General features: G+C 39.4%; 1 protein-coding gene across 1 annotated transcript; it reads right to left on the reverse strand.

The window, feature by feature from the left end:
• Positions 1 to 1,585: 1,585 nt before the first annotated feature.
• Positions 1,586 to 23,827, reverse strand: KEL (Kell metallo-endopeptidase (Kell blood group)). Its single transcript, XM_036379441.2, has 19 exons — positions 23,788 to 23,827; positions 23,473 to 23,626; positions 18,243 to 18,381; positions 16,710 to 16,913; positions 16,019 to 16,143; positions 14,930 to 15,076; positions 14,646 to 14,708; positions 13,436 to 13,624; positions 12,905 to 13,050; positions 11,561 to 11,684; positions 10,958 to 11,068; positions 9,931 to 10,029; positions 9,325 to 9,402; positions 8,766 to 8,869; positions 7,808 to 7,918; positions 5,709 to 5,776; positions 5,316 to 5,473; positions 4,446 to 4,538; positions 1,586 to 3,227 (listed from the first exon to the last, which is right to left on the reverse strand). The coding sequence occupies exons 2-19, from the start codon at positions 23,488 to 23,490 to the stop codon at positions 3,051 to 3,053; spliced, it is 2,154 nt and encodes a 717-aa protein (XP_036235334.1). The 5' UTR covers positions 23,491 to 23,626; positions 23,788 to 23,827; the 3' UTR covers positions 1,586 to 3,050.
• Positions 23,828 to 25,505: the final 1,678 nt, after the last annotated feature.

Genomic DNA, 25,505 nt, shown 5'->3' on the forward strand with positions numbered 1-25,505 from the left:
TATGACTACCAAGTAAGCCTGTAGTGATGAGACACATTCAAGGTCAAAGCAGGAGGTCAATTTGCAGGTCAGGATCCACAATAGCAGAGTCCAGGCACAGCTGTGATAGAGATGGAGCTGGAGATAAGTATATTTACAGCAGACCCCCAGTAGAGATCTGAGACCCAGACCAGAGCTTAAATGCAGTTCTCAGACCTATGGAATTCAGGTAAAGTCTCCAGCCAAGGCTTAAAGGGCTATTACAGCTTACTGCTTATGGCCCTGAAAAGATAAAAGAATGTATCTGGGGTAACTTTTGTAATGGAAAATACAGGAAAGGAGAAAAACATGAGATGCAAAGAGGAGTGAGGAAAAAGTGATTACTAAAAGAAAATATTTCAAAATCAGAATCACAGAAACAAGAAAAGGACAAAATAGGCAGAGAGAGGAAAGAGGTACAAATGAAAAGCTGCTTGGAGTGAAGGAGGAAATGGACATACAGTGAGGGTGAAGAGAATTTGAAAGTTCAGAAAGCAGGGAGGATAAAATAGGAGGGACACAGAGGTAAAAAGCCTTCAAGTATTAAAGAAGTGAGCAAGAAGAAAGCTTATGTTGTTACCCTTTTCCCTCATTTACAGGCTGGGAGGAAATGGAGGAGTCATTTGTGGCCTCATCAACAGGGGAAGGAATGGAGGTGATCGATATGGTGGAGCATGAGGGCTCAGAGATACTGAACAATTCAGCAGTGAAGGATCTGCTCCTGGATCTGGCTCTTCTCCTCAGGACTGTTTTTTGGGTTTTTTTATGCATGAGCTAGAGCTTGAAATAATTTCTGTGATCATGAATGATGACAATTTGAACATCTACCTGTGTTTCATGATCACCTTCTGGACAATACAGCTTTTCTTCACCAACCATATCCCAGGGAACTAAACTAGAACACTGGAGACAAGAGCAAGGACCCTGTGCACATACTGAAAGTGTTTTTTCCTTTCTTCTTTCTTGTTTCTCGAGAAACAAACAAACAAACAAACAAAAAAATAAATTATCAGTAATTTTTTCTAAGCCAGACTTCCCTTCTTGCACTTCCCATATGTTCTTTGCGTAAAAACATCATAGCTAATAATAAGAATTATTAAACTCACCAATTTCACCAGTGACCCTGTCTTTTAAACAGAATATTATTAAATCAAACATATATTGAAAGAACAAGAAAAAATAAAGCATATTCCAGGAACTGTACCTCCCCATATACTTAACAAGATAGATACAAGAAAAGTTATACTCCTCAAAATGCATATTGTCAGTACTTTTTGCTTTTTTAAACACAATAAACACAGAAGCCAAGTAGACTCAGAACACTGAAACAATGTCAATATTATACACTTAGTGTTGTGCAATGTTATTTGCTATAAGCATCTTAAAAAAAACCTGTCTGGACATGCTGCTAGGAGAAAATAAATGAATGAGTGAAGGGAAGGAAGAGCATACACTGTTTAAATGGCAATGATAAGTACAAGCCTAATTTTGTTACTTTTATGATGGTAAATAATTCAAATTATTTTAGTATTTGCATTTATTACTTATGAAGTTCAATTAAGAGCATCAGACGAGTTGTGAACAGTACAAATACAGAAAAAAGATAAAGGCCTGATGATAAAGCATTTGCAATCAAAGTAATTTTTTTTTTTCAGAAGCAAACACTTTATTACTATTTTTGTTAATTAATGAAAACAATATCTCTGAACAGTCCATTCTTGGGAAACATTTTGCTCTATTTGTCAGTACTTGAAAAGGATTAACACAGTTATTTTTAAAATGCTTACATTGATAAGGGATGTTTCCACTTGCCATCATCTATTCCACAAACAATCCCCGGCAGCCAATATATTAAGTAAAATAAAAATGTTCCCATAAACAAGAACAGTTTGAAGAATATGCAAAAGGTGTAAGTATTTTGTATACTTATGAACATCAGTAAAGTTTAGAACATTGGTATAAATTTTCTGAGAGCCTGAAATAGATGTAATTATTACATTGCTCTTAAGAATGTATTTTAGGCACTTCTGCTACCCCAAATCATGGTGTTTCTTACTCTGTTTTTGCTCTAAAGCAAATTAATACCTAAAATTCAATTTCAAGTAGAAAGTAAAACCCTGCTACAATTCTATGCCTCTGCTTGGATGGTAAATATTTACAAATGTAGGAAGAGAACCAGGTTCAGGATGCAGAGAGGCTCTTGGAATTCTAGTTGTTCAACCTTCAGAAACTTCTAGAAACCTTTGTGACTCTCCCATATTGCATCCTCTACCATATCCTCAACCCTAGACACTTTAAAAAAGAGGATCTTGTTGGAAAAGAAATATAATCTGTTCCCAGCTCCCCAGTTACCCTCCCATTAATGGGGGAGCCTTCCTCTTTCATCTTATGTCTGAGTTTTGCTGATGAAACAAAAACAGAGCAGAGAAGGCCTCCATTAAACTTCATTATTAGGTCACTTACGTTTCAGCCTACAAGTTGTAGCCACTGAGTCTTTCCTAGCACCTGTCTCCACTTATTAGCAAGAGAAGAGAAGAGGATTCTTCCCTCTCTTGTAAGTTACATGTGATTTGCCCAGTAACCCATAGGATTTCCCCAAGAGCTATTGTAAGACATGAACAAGTCTTACAGCTCCTGTTTATTGACTTGCCCTTTCTACAGGACTGTGGGGCTGCTGGAGCAGACAGGTAAATGCACTAAACAGAGGGACTACTAATGTAACAGTCTTTCTGTTCACAACTCCTCACAAGCTGTTGCCTACTAGAAACTGGCCAGTCACCTTGCTGCCCTGGGACTTGTCACACATCTGGGACAGAGCACTGAGAACCTTGGAGGAGATCCCTTCCTTGTGAGATCAGTTTAAGAATTTCCCTGCCATCAAATGCTGAGGAAAGGGTAACAAGAAAAGGAAGGCAAAGGAGTGAATAAGAGCACCATGTCACCCTAGAAGCCCTGAGAACATGGTCATATTTCCATGTGTCAGGCCTTCCTCTCCCTGGGATCACATCTCTCTTCCTCCTCTTCCATGCGTGCTACCAGATGCGGCATTTGTTGTCTGGGTTCATTGGAGTTCCACTGGGACACTGGAAGCTCTTGGAAAAGTCCTGGCTATTGCTGACAGGCCCAGAGACACGAAGTGGCAAGGGACTATGTGGATCTGTGTTCAGGGAAGACTGGAGCTTCTCTGGATCCTGGTGTCCACACATTGCCTGAAGGGAAGCAAAACAGAAAAGTCAGTTTGGCTGAAAGTCTTCATGTGAACAAGACTTAGGGCTTCTCATGCCTCTGCACGTGTCAGAGGGCGCTGGAGAAAACAAGGAAATGTGCATACATGGCTGACAACAAGATTTTCTTCAGATTGTTTTCCCTTTCCTTAAACTTCTCTGTCCCCATTTAACTCTCTGACAGGTCATCTGCACTTTTTCTATACTGCATAGTCCAGAAAACAGCAAATTTAGACTACCCTGGCTAGGCTCATGCAACCTTGGACTCTATCTAAAAAGTGGTAAAGATGTCTCAGTATCTAGATTCAGCTTCTTAAGTGAAATCAGTGAGTGCTCATCAACAAAGGAGTGCACTTACACAAAATCCCATTACTACTCTAGAGACTTGGGGAGGATTATATGACTTAACTGGTGTTAAACTAGCAATCCAAGTCTTCATTCTCAGGATTTCCGTCATTTTTTATCAACAAATGATGCAGCTGCCATTTAGACTCTAAAAGACCCAATAAGCTGTTTTTTTCATGCACTGCTCTGACTTAATAAACACACAAAACTTCTCCCTTTGCACAATTACAGTGACTTATAAGGATGTGATTTTTTGAGCACAGAAATCCCACCCTCTGTCATGGGGAACTTGGCAACATAGCTGTGCATAGCTGCACAATTTACTGCAGCTTCCCACAGAAACAGCAAACTATGGGTGCACGTACTTCTAGTTCTTTGTCTCCAAATAACATTTGAAACATTTTTTTCACTATCAGTCAATCAGAGTGACCTGACATCCAGCTATGCACCATGGCAGAGCAGTGAATGAAGGAAAGGAGGGACAGAAACATGACTTTTACAGTTAGATTTCACTGTCCATGCAAAAGATTACTCACAACAGCAAAAAAGTACTCAGAGGCTGGCAAAGAAGCCTGCTTTTCATGACACAGTTGTCTGCTACAACTTAATTTTGGTGGATTTCAGTGCTTTGTAAAAGATATGTTTGCAGACAGGCCTTTTGTTAGCTTGAGATCCGTAACAGGTTAGGAGCTGTAAATATGACTTTTAGCTTCTAAATAAGATTCTGGACCTCACAGAATCATTGGTCATTCTCAGTTCTGTGAAGAGGAGGGAAAGTGATTGAATATTGAGAAAGACAAACTGTAAGGGTGTGGAGGAAATGAAGAGTGAAAAAGACACATGACTAGAATTCATTACATGAGCAAAACTGAGGTAGAAAAGTTGATCGTGTGAAAGTCCAATCTTAGGTAAATCCTCTTCTTTGTGCTTTTTCAGCCAATTCTTATAGGCCTGTGGAGAGATAAAACGGATAATTATAAATCTTCCTTAGACAATATCACAGGCTTGTCTTCTGTCAGTAAAATCTATTAATCTAATATATATTTAATAAATTAGCAAGTTTGCATCTCCCTCCTCATTCTGAGGCTCTCTGCTGCTGCCCATGCCCTTAATAAATCTAAAGTGGGAGAATACAACATAATTACTTTCCTTACCATTTCAGATGCTGTTACACAAATTGTCATAGGATGTGGTAATTATACTATGAGAGAATGAAAATTATTTTTAAAAAATCACAAGTATTTGATTATAAATTAAAGACTTTCTGCTTCCCAATGTTCTTCATGAAAGAATGTAACAAGTACTATTTTAGACCTAGGGATCTCACACCACCCTCAGCAGGTAAACTGAAGTACTGCATGAAGAAACAAAAAATTCTCCCTAAGGTACTGCTGAAAACATTGTTATGGAGTCATTTCATCATCACACAAAATTCTGTTTCATATCTCAGCTTTTTTCCTCAAGTATAAGCATAAATACAATAGCATGCTTTTGTATGCATGATTTAAACAGGGAAGTAAAGGTGGTGAAGGGGACAAGTTGTCTTACATGGACATATTGAGACTATGAGCAAAGCTTTGTGAGGAACCTCTCTCTGAACCAACAGAGGACATGCTGGGCTCATGCTCCACTGGCACAGGCGTGCAAGAAATCTGGAACTGGAGGGGGATGTGGGAGAGAGGAGCAGCAGTAGTCAGACTATGAGATTGCAGAAGTAAATCACAATACCTGGTAAGCGACGGCGAGCCCTCCAGTGTCAGCTGTATTCTCCAACAGTGTGAAGCTGCCATTGACATTAAAGCTGTAGCTTTCATACTGCTCAACCAAGCAGTCTATAGAGCTTTGTAGTGCACTCCTGTTGCATGCAGGACAGCCCTCAGGCAACACTGTGGAGGAAAAAAGTCCTAGAAGTAAAGCTATTTATGGCATTCACCTGTGTTCCTCATACTAATCACTGATTATTCCTAGTGGCCAGCATGGACTGAAATATGTTTTCCTTAAGTTCATCTACCTTAATAATATATGTATATATTGATGTAAGGACTAGGATTTCAGATCCTCTAAGGGGAAGTACCAGTGGGACCTAGAAAAGTAAGTGAAGACACCACAGCCAGTACCCACCATAACCATAGAATGAGTGAAGAATTTCATGTGCCATGAAGACCCCGATGGCTCCAAAATTCACAGCACTGAAAAATAAAGATGAAAAGAGTGCTTTTGGAAAGAAAAAGAGGGCAGAGGAGCATTCTTATACTGAGCACAACTGTGTGGTCCACAGGAGTGTTCTACTCTGGGATCACACAGAAACACTTTCTATGTATTGTCACTCAGGCATGTAAAAGTGCAAAGACAAGTGCAAATTATCCTACCTATGCTTAAAATTGTACTATGGGCTTACTTTAAAGTATTTGTTGCTAATAAGCCATCATAACAATGAAGAGTCTATGAATGAGATTCTGCCTTTATTAGCTCATTAGTAATGACAGGTATTGTTGTTGTTGATATATGTCCTTATTGAACCTCTACTGTCTGAACTGCTGCACAAACAGCAACTACAATGGTAGCTATAGAAAAGCAGGATGTTTGGAGAAGCAATCTTGCAACTTTTGTCTAGGGAGAAAGGATACATAAAACCGGCTAGGCAAATTAAAATCATGATGTTTTGACTGCAGTTACTCTGGTCTAGCATTGGCAATCTTGCGACAAGCAAGAAGTTGTCCTAGAAACCTCCAAATGGAATTTCTATGGTTCTATGCAATGAATTTACCAATACTATCACGAGGTAGAGAACACTCAAAATACATTTCCATTATATGAAATGATGGGCTTATTCTTTATTCCCATGCACTGATTAACACTGCTGAAGCATGAAATTTTTGTACTAGATCATTATTCCATCACTGGGACTCAGTAGGAGCTCTATAGGTGATAATTTATAAATTTTACCCAGAGAAGCTGTGGATGCCCCACCGCCAGAAATGTTCAGGGCCGGGCTGGATGGAGCTCTGAGCAACCGGGTCTAGTGGAAGGTGTCCCTACCCATGGCAGGGGAGTGGAACTAGACAATCTTTAAAGGTTCCTTCCAACCCAAACCTTTTCATGATTCTATAACAATTGTACTGCTTTGCTGAGTTCTTATTTTCAAAACTATCTTCACAGTCACCTGAACTGGCTTTTGCTGGTAAAGTTTAAACTCTGGAGCATCATTTGAGAAAATGCTATTGTACCAACTCACCAAAAGCTGATAAAGTTTTACTTATCAGTCCACTCAACTGAGGTGACAATGAGAAAAATGTACTTTACTCACCTGAATACAAGAGGAATAAGAAGGCATAGACACTTTTTCACAGAGAAATATAGTGACAGCCCATGCCACTGGAAAAAAATTTTCTTTTTTACTATTCTTTTGAGATGTCCTTTTCTTCATACTATAATAAATTAATTAAATATTGCAAGCACTAGAAGATCACCATCAAGCAAATAATTAATTTTAACTGAAACATGTTTCTTTCGAACTTCAGCCTCTTGCCACAATGTGAGCTTATTTTTCAGTACAATGGTACTAGAACAAGTATCTATCCACTATAGGCGAAAAGGACATAGAATTATATGTTTACAGTCAACTGTTTGGAGTGCTTGTATTATCAGAAAAAATATTGCTTAAGAGATCTGTTCCATATGATGAAAGAACAGAACCAGAGGAGTATGGTCTCGAGAAGTGTTATTGCAGGGGAAGACTCAGAGTTAAAAGTCTATTTGCTTACTAGAAAGGGTTTCTTTAAAACAAAGATAGAAGAACTGTGACACATTTCAAAAAGACTTCTGACAAGAAGTTGCTCTGTAAGGCTCCTATTTTCTCTGGGTTAGATTTCAGGAATCCTTGGAATTTAGAAAATGAGAGGCAAAGGTGGAATGTCTTCTTTGCAGTTAACCTACATGTGACTTCTGCCTCTTTGCTCTGAAGTAATATCTTTGTGTCAGTTCAGTTTCACCTAGATTCTGATTTTGCTTCAGCAGAGTCAATGATCACTCACTCTCAGAATGCATCAAGCAGTATCCATGTGGCTTTAGAAAAAGCCACGCTTCCCCCCTTTCCTGTGTCTTTCTGGGATGCAGTGAGAGAAAGAAATTAGGGACAGGCCACCTGCTAAGGTTTCTGCTGGAAGCATGGTGCAGCCCAGGGACTACATTCAACTTGCACCTCTGAAGGCCCTCCATACCTGGGAAACTCCATGTGGAAAAAAGGACTGCGGAACATTCCAGCTGGAAAGACCACCATGTGGTGTCTTATTGAATAGTATGAATGCACACTCCAGGGGTGCACATGCCAGCTAGAAGCAAAATAAAAAGAGAAATTAGAGAATGTACTAATGCCTTATCTCACACTTTGATCCTTTCCTTCACTGAGCTTGCAAAAAAAGCTCAGCTGCTCACACAGCACCAGCAAATTATGAAATTCACATTCTCTAGAGTTACAGGTGTTTGAAATAAATCTTCACTTGTTTACAGATGATCAGAACTAATAGCTTAGTTTTCATAGACATTCTCCCTCATAATTTCCCTGTCAAGTAAATTAGGATTAGTAGCCTCCTGTGAAGTCATGCATGGAATACTCTGCAGGAGGTGTAAGGCCTAAGCCCATCTGTCAATGCTGCCTTCCTTCTGAAGCATCCTATGTCCTGCCTTTGAGGTGACTCCACCAGCATTCCTGTCATCACAGAGCCTTTCTGTTGGCTTTGTTAAGAAGTCCAGGAGAATCAGCTATCCCCCTTAATTAAGGGTGCATGGTCAAAAAAGTGGGTTTTTTCAGAGGTGCTCTCTTCACAATGATGAGTACTTTGGTAGCATTGCTCAGGCTCAATGAAGGATAGCCTGCCAGATTCAAGGTTTCTTTAAAGTAGGATGCAGCAATGCAGACTTGCAGCAACATTCAGAACTGGTGAAACCACTTTCAGAGGTGCTGAATCCAATTCTGCCCACTGGCTCCCACCTGCCCTTCCCTCCTCTTCCACAGTAAAAGAGAGATATACAGTTATCACAGTTCTGAGTGACCTACTCTAACTAATCCTGCTTTGAGCAGGAGTATTGAATTAGGTGATCTCCACAGGCCCCTTGCAACCTCAGCTGGTTCACAAGTATGGGATTTTGTTATATTTTTCAGATCACTATCTGACTTACTTTTTCTGTGGGTTATGCTGAAGTAGCTTCAGGTAGGAATTTTCCCTCAGTACTTTCAAGCAAGCCACCACATTGAGGAAAAAAGTGTCTTCGTTAATCTCCAGCTGGGGGAAGAGACAGGGGATGTGACTGTCATAGGGCATAAGTGAGGAATGAATTGAACAATTGAGAAAAAGAAAAATTAAGAAAAAGAAAAGTCCCATGGATCAAAAAAGGGTTAATCAGAAGAGAAACCAATGGGATACTTGTAGTTTTTTTCTCTCCCATTTCTAAAGACCTTCAATTTAAAATATGACAGGAATGTTATCCGAAGGCCAAACAGAACATAGAAACAGGTAAAAAATTACTTTTATCAGGCCAACAGGTCTAAATAGGACACAGTATAGGCAACAATATAGAAGCAACAGATGGTGGTTCTGTGGCCCCATATGTTCCCAAAAAATGAACTGTAGGAAATGTGCTCCAGAGGTCATAACCTCTTTTGTAAGTAGACAAGACAGCAGCTGATACAGGTAAACTGCCAATAATGAGGCAGGCATGTTTACATTATATAGCTCACTTTCTGGTATTCCAGGTTCACTTTGTCAGTCTGGAGTATGTGAGCTGGATAACCAATCTCCACTTGTAGTTTGGATACCTAAAATAATAACAAACAAACAAGCATAAAGAAACTTGATCAATAGGAGGCTTCACATTCTGCAAGTCCTTTTAAAGGCTATTTTTAACCAATGTTAAAATGATCTGTGAGTCAGCCTTCAAAAGGACAGCTACTTTGTTTCAAGAAGACATCTTGTCCTGCTGCTCTGCTTTCTCAACTCTACAACTTAAGGCCTAATGTTGTTCTGTTCTTTTTCTTTGTATTGTCTTCTGCCATTCAGCTTTTTAGCTTTTAACCTTACTAGATATATAAAATTGAATTGTATCTCAATAAATTAATTCAGAATATTCATGGACAGACAAAAATGGAGCCCCTCTCAGTATATGTAACCATGCATGCTGGCACTTATAAAACCACCTTCAGTTTTTAGTATGAATAAGACATCTGTTTAAGACTGTGTGCTTGTAGAAGCAGGTAGGAATACATAAAGGTGTAGGACTTTTCCATTCCTTCTCCAGAGGCTTCAGGGAAAGGAAGGCCTCAGTAATTCCTGCCTTCTGCACGCACCAAGGCTTTAGCGTTTTGGCGGGTCTGTTCATCCATCCACTCCACCTGATCCAGGCGGTCACAGAGGGCATCTTGGATCACAGAGAACATCTGCTCAGCCTGCCATGGAGAAAAGAAGGCATGGTCACAATTGCACAAAAACATTGCTCGCTCTTGGCTACCATCTTCACATGTTCTAGCAATTCAACCATAGAATAACTGGGGGAAAATTCCATTTTGTGTGTGTGTGATGAAAGAGATTTCATTTTCTACAGTGATTTAGCCTTATGTTATCTGACATCCAGTTTTTCCTCACAGGGCTCACCATTCTCTCCCACACACCTTTTCATCCGGCCTCTCACAGTAACTAAGAGGGAGACAATTCCTTCTCATTCGATATTGAATAATTGCCTCCCCTCTTGAGCAAAATGAAAATTCAGTATCCACAAGTATTTCTTGCTGGTGTCTCCCTTTCCAAAATTATGGTAATCTGAGTCAACCCTTCTTGCAATTATGCTTTATTCATTAAAATGTATGCTTCCCTACATGAAGTCTTGATTTTCCGATTAGCTTTTCTTGGTGTTATTTATTCTTCCCACCATATAGACTTCAAACTCTGCTAAATCAGGTGCTACACTAACTTTCCTCAAAAAAAAAAAAAATTCTGACCATCACAGGATGAAAAAAACAGGAAATCTTTTCCACACTGCAGGCAAGTGTTCTTTTTACTGTGGATCCACTCAGAATGTTTTCATATGATTGCTTAGTGTCTTTGCAACTGAAAATCTTATTGAGATATATCACATTGGTGATGAATACTGTTAATACTGCTATTGCAGGGAGTATACAGAAATTGCATGCATTTGTTGGGCTGTCATAGCTATTGGTGCTGCACAAACAACTTTTCTAACAGTTGAGGCAAAGATAATAGCTAGGTAGGAAACCTACAGATGATTTTGTTGCCTTAATGTGGTCTTAAGGTGGCATGTCAAAAAATGAAAGAGGTGAAGCTGAACTCTGCTTAGGGGTTAAGATGATGAATACCTACAAATTTCTTGGTCTGCTCAGGGAAAATTTCTTGCACAATCATCTTCCCTAGAACTGGCTCAAAGAAAGAGCTGGTATCAGTCAAGCACTTCCTCCAGCGCTCAGCTGGGATCTGTAGGAACAAAGTAGAGACTCATGAGAGTGAGGACAAAGAACTAGGAAATCATTAAAATTATCTGTAGATATGTGGACAATAGCACTGTCTAAAATTGACAGCAGTGAATAAGTAGTGTAGTTCTATTTAAGCAACCACAGTAAAAATTTCTAGTAAAACATTTATTTCCCTATGATTTGCTCCACTTACTTTCCCTCAAGATTTGTATATTAGCAGAGAAAAAACCACAGAAGAAAGGTGACCATCTATGTATAATTTTTCCCTACTCCATGATACAGTACACTCAGCTCTCTAAACTTCTGAGGGTTGTATCTACTCACACATTTCTTTTGAGAAAAAAGAAGCTCTTAATGACCATGGGAGAGTAGTTTTTCTTCCCAGATCTAAGAAACTCCATCCATTTAAGGTATCAAGAGAACATTCAGAAGGCATGAGCTACAGTGTTCAGCTGTTGGGGAGGCCGAGGAAACTGATAAAAGGCTAACTCACCATTCTAGACCCCATTTTTCCATAAAGGATCTTATACAGCTCCAGGCGTGCATCTTGGAATTGACTGTCAAGGGCTGGGGAGAGATTCCCAACCAGACAAACAATCATATAAATGTGAAGGACCCTGTAGACAGAAGATTGAAGGCTGGTAACCATAAACACAGAAGAGAGGTAAGTGTCAGAGGAGTGACTTTAGGCAGAGAAATCCTAGGAACCTGAACAATGACACCTGGAGCTATCAAAGAGGGATGATTGACATGAGTGGAATACAGAAACTCTCCAAAACACTGTGGAGACTTAAGGGGTAACTCCCTGCTGGGGCACAGGATTCTTTATGGGAAGTTGGAGAAGGATACTTTTACAACTGGGTGAAACATATAGAACATTATGAGAAGTCTGTGGGATTATGTAAGATTTATGATGGCATGTTTATGGGAAGGACCAATGGCAGGGAAAGGGAAGGATCATAGTGGACTGGGAGAATATATGTGGGAAAATGGGGAGGAAAGCAGATAAGAAGGAGTGGTTGAGTGTAAACTGCTTGCCAGGGTGTCTGCCTGACTGAGCACTGCACATGGTAACCAGGATTTGTCCTCCTATCTTATTAAAGTCTATTGTTAAGTAACATTCTACTCAGTGTGTATGAAGATGGAACTGAATGCTGGAGAGATGACAAGTCTGAGAGTTGACTCCTGGAGGGACTTTGGATCCAGCTAGCTTCTGGAGAAAGCAGCAGTCTGAGAGCTGGCTATTGGGAATACTAGTGGTTGGGAGCAGCTACTGAAGACACCTGATAGTATAGGTGTGCTTGTAACAGGAAGACATCAGAGTACCAGCAACTAAACAAAGTAGGGCTGCAAGACTCAGGGGATCATATGTTCATGTGATATATCCAGGTGTACACGAGGAGATCTTGGCCAGCTTCTCAACAGACTAAATACCCAAGACTAGCTCTTGGAGTGAGCCACATCATGCGCGTGCACACACGTATTTCACTAGTACTACCAATCCTGATCAGCTGGAGCTAAGGAGTAGAATCAATCTGTGTTCATGTTGGTGCTATGGGTGCCAGTCAAGACACTGTGTTTCCTCTCTGTGACACACTTTAATTATTTTAGATGTGTCTTCATACATGGTGCATGCATATACAAACCTATTGGGAATATATGCTAAGCCATAGCACTGGCCAAACCTGAGGATATAAGCCACAGCAGCCTTGCAATTGTTAGACTACTGGATTCAGCAGCCTCTAACACAGCAGCCTCTAATCTATTAAACCTATGGTATTTGAAGAAAATGTTTCTTGGGGCATGAAAAACTGCAACCATAGATATTGACTCCTACCTTCCCTTGTGCCATTTCTCGATGAGCTGTGACATGTTGCTTAAGTAATCCATGTCATGCACTGCAATTGGCTGAGAGAGGTCCATTGGCGCAGGATGGAAGACAGCCTTGAGACATGCCAGCCAATCAATAGCAGGTGCCTTTTCCTGCAAGTAAAAAAGCTTACATGGTGAACTATGAATCTAAACTGGCTCACAAGAAATAATAGGGAAACCAGGATCGTCTTCCCAATAATGTTAAGAGATACTTTCCACAAGTTAAATTATTTTTATAATGTGCATCTTGAGGAGAACTGACTTTTTATAAAGGGAATTGCCACTGGGGAGGGGAGAGAGTTGTGGGCCTGAAAAAACTCTGTCAGTAAAAGACCATAAATTACTGGGTTATTTAAAGCTCAACAGGCTCCAAGTGTAATTTGCAAGACAATGGCATTTAAACACAGCATTTCATATTTCTTTTGATCTGGATCTTCAGAATGAAGTCAGGAAAGTCACATGCAATTGTGTTGCTCAAGCTTTAAGGCACAGGTACCTGTAGCTCCCTAATGGTAGTGCGAAAGAACAGCATCCCCCTCTGCTGTCTTTTCTGCAGTGGAGTGACAAATCGCTGGAGGTTAGAGATGAAGGACAAGGTCAGGGAAAAGGAGTCAGGAGGACCATCCTCTGTCCTTTCAAGTAGAACCCCTAATTTCTTCAAATACGAAAGATACACACGGAGAACCTGCAATACAGAGCATATCTTCAATGGAAGATACGTGACCAAAAATTAGTCACTCCATCCATCCATCCATCCATCCATCCATCCATCCATCCATCCATCCATCCATCCATCCATCCTCCATCCACCCATCCATCTTGACCATATAAACTTCAGTCTTTCAAAACTACTGCTGACCCACCCCATTCCTAAAACTGTCCTCTTACTGCAACATCCTTATGCAATTGTTCATGTGGAATACCCTTTGCCAAGTACAGCTCCTCTCTCAGTGAAGAGCAGTGAATTCCCTAATGATTCTTTTTCTCACAGCTCACAATTACTTCAAATACTAGAATAACTTTAGAGATGTAGGTCTGCCATCTCTGGAGTCAGAGGAGAGAAATTCAGTGAAATAATGAGTCAGTATTTTAATGGACAGAAAATGTCAACTTCTTGTTTCTATTTTCATAAAGTTTCAGATGAATGCTTATGATAGCTCAATTTTTTTGATGATTTTTCTGAAAGGCTCTGATTTTTCAGAAAATGACATAACTCAGTTTTTATGAAGTTCAGAAATGACAAAGTTCATTTTGTTACAATGTCTCAAGGTCAAAGAACTTGTTCTCCCAAAATATGTTCAAACACTTTAAAATAAGCTGAAAAATGCTAGCTATCCCTCCCTGCAATACACAAATTTTGTTATAAAGCCATATTTTGGACAAAAACATTTTTTAAGAACCATTCATTCAAGTCAAAAACTAAAAGGAAGCCCAGGTTCAGAAAAAATTGTAACTATAAAAACGATTAAAAAATTGTAACTATAACATTCTAAACTAGATGTTTTAACCTGGCAGCTAAAATGGGTTACATTTTACAATCTATCCTTTGGAAAAGTTGAGTTTTGTAAAGAATTCTTTCTGGAGGCATTTTCAGAGGCCACTGACCGTAACCCATGGAAACAGACCACTCTGAACCAGGAGGCAATTCAAGGAGGTCCCTACATCAAATAGCTATTTTTACCTTTCTTCAGCCTCTGATATGTTACCTCAAGATAATTTTTCTCTTTGAATTCACTCTCAAGTGGAATATCAAACTCAGGATGGTCAATCTGCAAAAAAGAGTAAAGAAAAAACTTTTTCAGAAATACAAATGTGAGGATATTTTGGTATTTTCTGTATCATGGAATTTGAAATGCTATTAACTTGCTTTTACTTTTGGAAAATGCTTGCTCAGTACTTCAAAGAAGGACACAGGCTTAACTTGAGCAAGTCTTGGTCTGACTTGCTTCACAATGCTTCCTTAATAATGCTCTCTCTTTAACATGCTCACCTGAATAATATTGGTCTTGGGGTCAAAAGGAGTAGGTCCCACATGGACTCTAAAAAATGGAAAGGTGCTGTATCTGCTCATGAGAATCTGAAGAGTTTCATTAAAATCTTTTGTTTCCCCCACACCTGTGTTATGCCATCCACCAACCTAGAAAAACACAGAAATGCTGCAAGTGAGAAAAACTGGTTGGATCTGTACTTACAGGTTTTTTTTTTTCTTTTACACCTATAATCTCAGTCATTCTGATAACTGAGAAGCAACAGAGCAAAAAGCACAATGGGAAACTTATGAGCTGTTCTACATACCCTGCTGGCTTTAGAATGACCTGACACTTTCCCTTAAGCAAAGCAATGAACTGCAAAATGACAAGGAAAAGGAATTGTAATTAGCAGCAGAGAAAGGTGTGCAGGAAAAAATGCTGGATAAGCAGGAGACAGGAAATAGGTCTCATTTTTCTGAAGCCATCCGGAAACACAAACAGGGATCAGTGATTACAGGTCCCAGCTCCCTGACAAGCAGATTCCCAGGTGGGCCTGTAGTCACTGTTCCTTTTTCTGGAAGGTTCTGCATCCTCTTTTGACACAGGGCATAAGTGCGCTCTGCTGGAAGGAAGATGTCCAGCCCTCCCTGGCACCAAGAGGAGTCTCCCAGAATGGAAAGAGAAGAATTTTCTCCTTTAAACAAGCTCTCCTGGCAGCCTTGACTACTGAATGATCATCTCGTTTTAGACACCAAAATTTCATCCATTTGCAATATGCTCCCCAATCTGTGAGTCAGGTCCTACTGAACCAAACTTCTGAGATTAAACATGACTCCTCTCTGTAGACTTGATTTTTTTACCATCCTTCAGTAATATATAAGGTTATGAGGAGAGATTCAGGTAATGAGTACCTGATGTCAGAAAATCAGTTCTTAAAACAGCATTTAAAGCTAGAAGATCTATCACTTGGAAGTTGTGCTGTGAACCACGACTTGGGTCAGATTCTATGAAAGTTACATCATATAGGACTATATCACTGCACCTGCCCACTTTCCTTCTCCCTGCAGGAATTCTCTTCCTGAAGGAGAGGAAATAGCACAAACATTCACCTCATTTAGGAGGTCCTTCAATGGCTGAGCTCCTTGGGATTCTATTCGTTCAGTATCCATGCAGGAACGATAAAATCGTATTGCTTTCTCCTTGGCTGAGCCTCTTATCCCAAACTGCGGACTTTCTGAAGAAAAAAGTAGATTTAAAATTTAAAAAAGCAATTTAGAAAGAAGTTGGGACAGCATTGGAGCAGAGAACAGTTTTAAGAACATTTTACAAATACATCCACATTTCCCACAGTGACCCAAAGCAAGGGACCTTCTAGCACCATGACTCTTCCTGAGGCCAAATATGTGTGGTTTTTTGCATGGAAACAGGAGCACAACAGGAAGTTGGTGCATATCTAGGCTTCAGTCCCCCAAGGAGGCAGGACACATCACCAGAGTGCACATTCAGACTAGGACAGCAACAATGGCCTACTTTGACAAGGTAACAGGAGAATGGTTTGGGTTGCTGTCAGAATTTAAAGCGTGACTTTCATCTGTTACACTTGGCAAGAGGAACTAAAATGTTTAAAATGCAGCTACTGTAACATGACATGCTCAAAAAATAAATCTGTACCTGTAATGATAGAAGAACGAAGAGAGGGGACTCAGTCCCTGTTAGGAATGATTGTGCTCTCAGTCACTACTATTGTCAGATCTAACCGAGGCAGATGCTGAAGGTAACACACCAATCATCTGACCCTACCTAAAAGCCTTTTCAGGATCAACAGGTTTTCTTCCAACAACACATCAAATACATTTAGTGATTCTTCTCTGGTTCTACTTGACTGTTTGCCTTCCCATCTGCCACAGGCATATTTGTAGAAGTTCTCACAGGGGTTAACAGTGTCATTCCTAGAATTCAGAAGTCTTTCCAACAGAGCAGGATCTGACTCAGCATCACAGGATCCTGAAGAGGAAGTAAATAAGAGAGAACTGAGAAGTAACAGTAGAGAGTGAGAATAACTCCAAACAAAAATCTTTTAGGGGACATTTACCCCAAAAGACTTATTTTTGGTACAAGCTCCATTGCATGTAGTTGAATTCTTTGTAAGGTATTGCTGAATGTGGAGGAAGTGTGTTCTCTCTTTCACATCCCAGGAAGATTGTCCTCTGTACTATCTAGGCAGCCACAGGCTGGATTATTCTGCCTTCTCAATGTCTTTCCTCTGAATCAGACAAATTTGGCCACATGATAAACAAGAAAGCAACTGATGATGTAAATATATGATGTAAGAGAAGGACATAGCACAGAGAAAGAAATGAGATAAGATTAAAACATGGTTTTTTTCAAGTATGGGAAACATTTTTCAGTATGACATTTGTCAAAAGAGGACAAAGATATTTCTAGAATATCTTGCTTTGTTCTATAATTTTCTTTTTCTAAACTGCTTCAAATTGCTGGCTATACATTGTCATTTTAGTTCAGTATCTTATATCAACATCAGATCAATTATTTACTGAAATAATCCACCTGTAAATCAAGGTAAGATTTCCCATACTATGGTTTCAAAGTTGACATGGGAGAAGGCAGGCAGAGTGGAAAAGGACTAGATCTAAACAGATTTTCCTTGGTCTCTGCAGTCTCTAACATATAACAAGAGCTAAAGAAAAAAGCTAGGTGAAGATTCAACAGTGCTTATTTTGGAGCAGGGAATGTCTGTATCCACCAATATAAATGCACCTTCTGTATTGAGCTTTCTATATGCAGAGATATTCACATGGACGACTCTGCAGATAGTTCTTTAGCAAATTTGGAAGCAAATTAATGTTTCTGGTCTATACTCACAGCTTCTCCATTAGCAAGAAACTCTGACTTTTGCTTTTACTCTATGACTGCACTGATCTGTGCTAGAAAAACAGGACTAGACTTAATTCAGAGATAGAAAGGCAAAACAGGAGCTCCAAGTCTCAGATTCAGTTCAGTTTCTTGACTGCAGAGAGAGCAGAACAGATTGATGAGGTGCAATACAATATAATGCTGTTCTCCCTCAAAACTGGGCTCAGGCATGTTAAATAGCAGGCAGAGGAGGACAGACATGGAGGATCTCTTCCCACTGTGATTCAAGGAAGAGGTAGAAAAATGTATCTTTTGGACAAAAGGTGCTGTGGAGATTCTGAAAGTCTGGTTCTTAATACTGATGTTAACCTTAAAACACAGTGGAGGCGGGTAAGAGAGAAAGGGATCTTAAAAATGGGGTGGGTGAGGAAGAATGGAAAAGGATATCTCATATTATACCTAGAGCACAAGTCATCACGAGGTAGGTGATAAGCAATGTAAAGCCAAGGAGAGTACTGAGAAGTGCACACAGAAGTAGGCTTTTCCCCTGAAGGCATCGTTCTTTCTTCGCACCTGTTCTCAGCTCCTGGTCACAGGTCTGAAGAGACAGAAAAAATCAAGAAAGAAAAATTCATATTAAGGTTAGCACCAATAACATACTCAATCTCCCACCTAATCTACTAGAAAATCATTCACAGGACTAGTGCCAAAATACCAATGGTCATCCAAGTCATCTACGTGTCTGTATTCCCATGGGCTTTCTCACTTTCTTCACTTTCCCGTTTTTTCAAGCTATAACTGTTGCACAGTATTATGAATTACTCATTGACAATCCAGCTTGCTACGAGGAGACTTCTCCCTCCATGGTTCATTCTGGTATATGGAATTACCTTGCATATACTTCCTGAAGATATCAAAGTCCTTTTGAGTATATAAAGCTAATAATAGGATGGCTAGGACTGGTGGTTCTTTATTCTACTGGAGTCTGGCAATCCGAGCACTAATTTCAGATCTCTCTTCAAGAAATAAGGTATTGCATCCAAAGTCCTCTAGTCCAATTCAAGTGAGAGAAAAGATTTTTTCTATTCTACAACTGAAGTAAGCTGTAAATTGCTGAGATCTTATATAGAGACAGGTTTTATGTCACTTAAATTTAGTTTTCTTCATAATCTAGGTGTGTCTTTTTTGTCTGTGGAACAGGCTAGGGACGTAATGAGTACACCTTCTGTTTTAGATATCTGTTTAAGAATGAGCTGAAGCATTCTCCAGAGTTATTTGTCATTTTCCCTGTTGGCTGCAAAGGAAGCTAGATGATATCTTAAGATATACCCCTAACATCTACCTGGATATAGTTAGATAATATGACGTTTTCTCTCCTTCTGCATACTTTGATGTACATAACACTGGAGAACAGCAGTTTATGAAAGAACAGACACTGGAATGCATGCTGGTGATATATAAGGATAGGGAAAGAACTGAAAAAAAATGAAAATTGAAATGACTGAATAGGAGTATACAATGATAAAAGGGAAGCAGAAGGGGGAGAAAGCCAGAAGATAATGGAAAACCTCAGCTGTAGCAAACAAGGAGAAAATCTCACAGCTGTGAAAGCTGATGGAAGTGCTATTGGGAGAGTCCTACATGTCACTGTCAGGGCCTGGCCTGTGCTGTCCCTACAGGCTCAAGTTTAGCTCCCTGTTCTATCCTGATTCTTTGATAAAAGAAATCTCTTTGAGAAACCTTATCAGGCCTTGGAACTCTTTGAGGAAAGGCAAGAAGCAGCCTTAGTGCACATGCCCACTTCTTCACTTGGCTGTCTGCAGCTCTCCTGTGTGATCTCCATCTGAGCTCTGCTGCAATGGCAGCCATGCCTTTGCCTGGACAGGCATCCCATCGATCTGGATCCTGACCATCACCTAAAGACTTGATTCTGCAGGTTTGCTCTTGGACCTGTCTCCTCACAAGGGACTTGCCTGGCAATCTGCACTCTTGGTTGACCCTGGGCCCTGTCACCAGTCCTACCTTACACCCTCACGCCCATACTGAGGGGTGCACCCCTTGCTTTTTAAGTCATTAAGTCATTTTTAAGTCACCCCATGCTTCTTGCCTGCCTTGTCATGACTCTCAGGTTTCAGATCGTCACCTCTCTTCTGCCTTTGCTGCTCCCTTACATGCAGCAGCTAAACTGCATTTGTCACCACTCTCGGTATCTATGTTCTTTGCCAGAAAACCAGGAAACATGGATCTTGACAAAAATCACAAGAAATGGAGCAAAATCGTTACAGGAATGTAAGTATGTCACAGTATATGCCCCTTCTCCTAAGGGAATGTTAAGGAAATGAATGAGTCTGCTGTTAATCATCTGGACTAACATACGATTTATGACTTCTGCACAAAAATATTAATAGAAGGGAAAACAAAAATAAGCAATAGAAAAACAGACCTCATCATTTTCTAATCTTTCAAATGTGAATTTTATTCAGTCTTGAATAAAAGCCTCTCAAAGGCTTTCAACTCCTGGAAATTACTAACAAGAGTTGAGTGCTTAATGCTTTCTCCTTTAAAATCCTATTCTCCTGACTTCTTCAGGAAAGATACAGAATAATCAAATGGAGAACAAGTACATACAAGTGACTTTAGAAGTTGCTAGATACAGAACATTATCATACTAGCAAAGTACAATGTACAAACTACAAAGGAGGAAATCCAAATTCCTTTCATAAGTCCCTGTAGCAAAACACTTGTTTTACTCCTGGAGAAAGACAGTAAGTGTCACAACAGTATGGCAGGGAACTGAGTGAAAGAAAACTAGCTTAGCTGATAAAGGAAGTAGGAAAACCATTCTTTAGCATGCAAGCCTTCATCTTTCACCATTTAGGAAAGATTGAATGATTTACAGTCACAATTCTCCTGACTTCTCTGCTGCAATAAACTTCTTGTTTTTAACATAGAAAATCTGGCCTATTCCTATCATGAAATAGTAACAATTTTTCAATTATTTGGTTTCATGCTATCAAAAGACATCTGTTTCTCTCTTTTGAGTCATAAATGGCATGACTGTGGAGATACTAGCAAGAAACTGGAATTTCAAGACTGTCTGTTGAATTTCTTATGAATTTTTGGTTAACAGTTGGCCTATTTCAGGCCTATGCATGATGTTTATTTTGAAATCCAAAATGCATCAAATAACAGAGTTTTAAAAATGTCTAAGAGAAACAGCACTGACCCCCTCAAATCTCCATTGTGAAACAACTAGAGAAGTACCTGGCTGAGAGCGGCATGCCCAAAATAATAACACAGCACAAAACAAATGACAGGGTAGTGGAAATTGGTTGTGGACCTCTACGTAGAAACTGGATTATGGTCTGTGTTATGTGAACCATAAGCATAAAAATTGTTCTTGAAACACTTCACCTTCCATAATAAATGCCTTTCTAACCTTGCCTCTCTAACTGGGGTGGGATTTAAGCGAAATTGTGGACCTACATAAACAGTGAAAAAAGAGGAGGGCAGTCATATTTAGTCCTCCTTTATGTCTTTTTCATGTCAACAGCTTAAACAAATCTAGACAGACAAATACCTGCTTTTTCAGTACTCTTAGACAGATACTGACCAGAGCAAAATCCCTGTCAGGTTCTTGATCTAGAATGAATTTCACTTTTATGCCACAATGGATTAAGTGGTTCACAGGCACTTAAATACAGACCTAAGGCAGGGGTTCTTGGCCAAGGCAGAGGTGTGGATTTAACTAGATGGACCCAGAGGTGGCATACCAACACTTCCAGGGCACAGGATACAGGAACATTACATAGCTTACAGGAAGCAGCACCACTTTATTGTGGTAAGTTTTGAGACCTGGTTGCTTCATCCAGCATGCTCCATATAAAGATACAAGTGAATGGTTTGAACAAGCCAGTGGAAAAGGATAAAAAGACTTCAACCTCTGACAGGGTTTTTCCTTATAGGCCTCACTTATGGGTGAGAAGAATAATCAGTATTAGCATAAAGATGAGTGCAATTTCCACTACAGTTTCAGTTCTTTCATGTTTTTAAGCATGTGCAAATGCTCAAATTTAAATGTCTTCACTAGATCTAAGTGAGAACAAATGGCCGTAAAATCATTAAATGATGAATTCTAATAGCTGTAAATTATAAAAATTTATGACTTTAAATGAATGTACTATATGTATCATTTGACTCAAATACAAGAATAACTTGGGATAGCATGACAAGTACTGTTATCACTAAAGCAAGAACTGTTTGATACAACTAAATCAGCCAAAGAATTTGATTTTCCTTGAGCATCTCCTTCTTTCTGTTTGTGAGCTGCTCCTGAATTCTGAAGGAAGGTTGAAGTTACTTTGCCAAAATCTTTCTCACCTTGCATTTTCACAGTGTTTAGTGCTATTACAGAAAGATAAGCATCTAGCTTTCATGAAAATAAAGTAAATTCAAAAAAAGTGTTGAAAGGAAGAGATAGTTGAAGTTATTTTTCATAACTGTTTACCAGATAATGTAGCAGTATTGTTTTTCAGCCAGTAGATTATTCATGAATTACTGACTTTGGCTGTTACCCAAATCTTGTTTATCACATTACTCACATGGATGGCATATTTTCAGACTAATACCCCAATATCACAAAAACCTTCATTTTCTTAAATTTATCTTTTGTCAGCAAATTATTTAAGCACATAAATTGGGCCCATTAAGTGCCATTTGAGAAATATTTTAGCCTGTGTTTGAAATAGAGTACCTGCTCACATGAAATATGAAACAAAAAGGTTGCTGAATTGTATTCTGGAGTACTAAAATTGTAAAGCAAAACCATGGCAAACAACTAAAATTATGATTATGGTTTGATCTTCATCACACAGAAATTTGGGAATGGATATACAAAACAAAGGTTTCTGCAAATTCTTCAACTATAAAAATGCAGACAAGATAAATATAAGTGACTGTTTGCATTACAGCCACAGTCACACTGAACAGATCTCAATGTAAGAACACATGCACATTTCAGTGTTTGTATTATTTAGTAACATAGAACAGTTATCTCTGTTGCCCTTGAATGCTTTGTACTGTTTTAGCAACCTTGAGCTAACAGTTCAGTTCAATGCAATTTGTCTGTAAATATGCAATTAAGACTTTGCTAGCTATTTATATAAGACATCAAAGCAGAAAAAGGACACCACACTACATGGAAAGCAATTAGGCTCACCATGTCATTCTCACATTCCAAAAACTATGCCTTGCTTATCCACAACTATTTGTAGGGGGGAAACTGCACATTTCTGTGTAAGTACTTTCTTATAAAACCTTGCTGAAAAAAATGGAGACAGAATAAAATATGTCATTATAATTTTTATTATTGTTGTTGTTGTTGTTATTATTATAACTACTAATAGTTTTACTATTACTATTATTACTTGTTGGTCAGTACTTCAAAACAGTTCTCAGAACGGCCATTAGGGTGACTAACAGGAAGGGCAAGAACCCCTAAATCGTCACACCATATCCCATATCATTAATTCTGAGACCCGGACAAGACCTTTCTGGATACAAACTGTGAAAACCTCAACTACCTCGGTCCCCCAAGGCAATAAGCAGTGTAGCTATGAAAGGGGAAGGAAAAGAGAGGTGTGCAATGAAGGTCCCTCCAGCAGATTACAAGACAGACCAGTTTCCTTACCTGTGGAACAGTGCTCATGCTTGTCACCCCAGCAGGCTTTGCTCCTTTGGCTACCACAGTTGTGAACTCTGTTTACTTGGTTGCTATCAGTCTTCTGTGCCTACACACTCTGCTGAGTTCAGAGACGATCTCTTCTTCCCAGCTTGGCTGTTTGCTGTGGGGAGGAGAAGTGAGAGGAAAAGCTCAGAGACAAACACCCTTAGAGAAAATGGGAGGGAGGGAAATGGTGTTTCTGCAACTCTCCACCCACCTTCTTAACACCTCTACTTCTCATAAAAGGAATTTTTTTTCCCCTTCTGTGTCTCTGTGACCCACCTGCCTTTCTGTCTCTTGGAGCTCCACCGAAATCTTTTTGAACAGAAGTATGTGATTCTCTATCTCCCTCAGCCTCTTCTCAGCTATTTGCTGTTTCTTTTCTCTCCAGCAGCCTCACTACCCTGCCCACCCAACAAGCCTGTTTTGGTCTGATATTCTCCTTGCCACTAGCCTGTTTCAACCTGCTGTTGCCTTGGGGCCCGCAGGCTTCTGCCTATTGCTAGATAGTGTGGGCTAGGGATCCTAGTGCTCCTCCTCCCACGAGGAAAAGCCAAGGTGCTGACTTGCTTCTTGCTCTCGCTCTCTCATCTGCACCCTAGTGTCCATTCAAGGCGTGAACACATCTGACTTTTTCCCATTAAGAGGCATAAAAAAAGGAAATCATTAATTACTGATTCTATTTACAGTTGTTCATTGCTTCTTGGAAGATGGCCAGCCTATGTGTCTTTGCTTATTTAAGGAGGAGTATTGGGAAGATTTGGGAGAGAGGTTTCTCTGCTTTGAGGACTGGGAACCCAGATTACTTCTCTGAGACATTAAAAACTGAGTAAGGAGAGTGAGACATTGGGATTTGAGACCTTCCCAATTGGCAGCTGTGAGCTGAGAGGTAGTGGGGACCAGCTTGGTGTCAGCTTCCAAAGTGCTTGAAACAAGCAGAATACCAGGATGGGACTGTTTGCCTCCCCAGGCTGCAAGTCTCTGAGGAGAATATGATATCTTGGTTCACTACTCTGAAGATAATTTGATATCTGTTCAGTTGTTCAGAGCTCCTATCAACCTGATTTTTCACTATTTCTGTGGTGCTTGCATAATTTAACACTTTACTATCACAACAGATTTCTTATGTGGCTGAAACCAGATACTTACTCCCAGATGTTTTTAGCATCTAGGTTACTGGTAGCTATATATTTCTATATTTACCAAACAGCTCTAAATACAGTAAGAAAGTCCTTGCATACTGACAAAAAGGTCCGTGCTGACCTTTCTTTCCTTGCAGTGTGTCACTTCACCTTAACATCAGAATCCATTTTGCAAATACTTCTGACATAAATTGATTGAGATTTGACTAAATGAAAGCAACAAAACAGTCTTTTGTTAGCCACTATTTATATCTCACAGTGAAGAGATCTTTGTAAACTATCTGGACAAATTTGTTCATGACAATATTTAGTTTATTTATCTATCTTAACTGTATCTGAACTCTTCCACATTCATAATTACAGCATCTAACAGCTGCCAAGTTCTATGTAATGAAGAAAATTTTACTTCTCTTTTCTCAATGAACACAATCTAAGTTTTAAAATTTACCTGGGCAAGGAATTTATTGCCTTTTTTGATTGTAAAATGGTTATGATGATTTTGAACACAATGTAATTAAAATTAAAGCAAGTAATAAAACCTTGGCTGAAGTATTCATTTTTAAAATGACACTTGAGAAGACAAAAAAAGCCTTTGGTCAATATGCTGGGAGGATATGATTGACATTAACGTGGTTTCATATACCAGTAGCTATTAAACAGGTATTCTCATTTCCGCTTGATTACATGAGATTTTACCATATAATTTGGCAAAACATTACATTGATATTGCCACAACACATGGATTGTCTCACACTCATGCTAGCTAGAAATGCTTTGAATGTGTATGTATGGATGATTTTTACCAGACTTGTAAACTAATCAGGACACATCCTTGACAGTAGATGGATCACAACCTCA

This window comes from Molothrus ater, chromosome 2 (genome assembly GCF_012460135.2).
Source record: "Molothrus ater isolate BHLD 08-10-18 breed brown headed cowbird chromosome 2, BPBGC_Mater_1.1, whole genome shotgun sequence".
NCBI lineage: Eukaryota > Metazoa > Chordata > Aves > Passeriformes > Icteridae > Molothrus > Molothrus ater.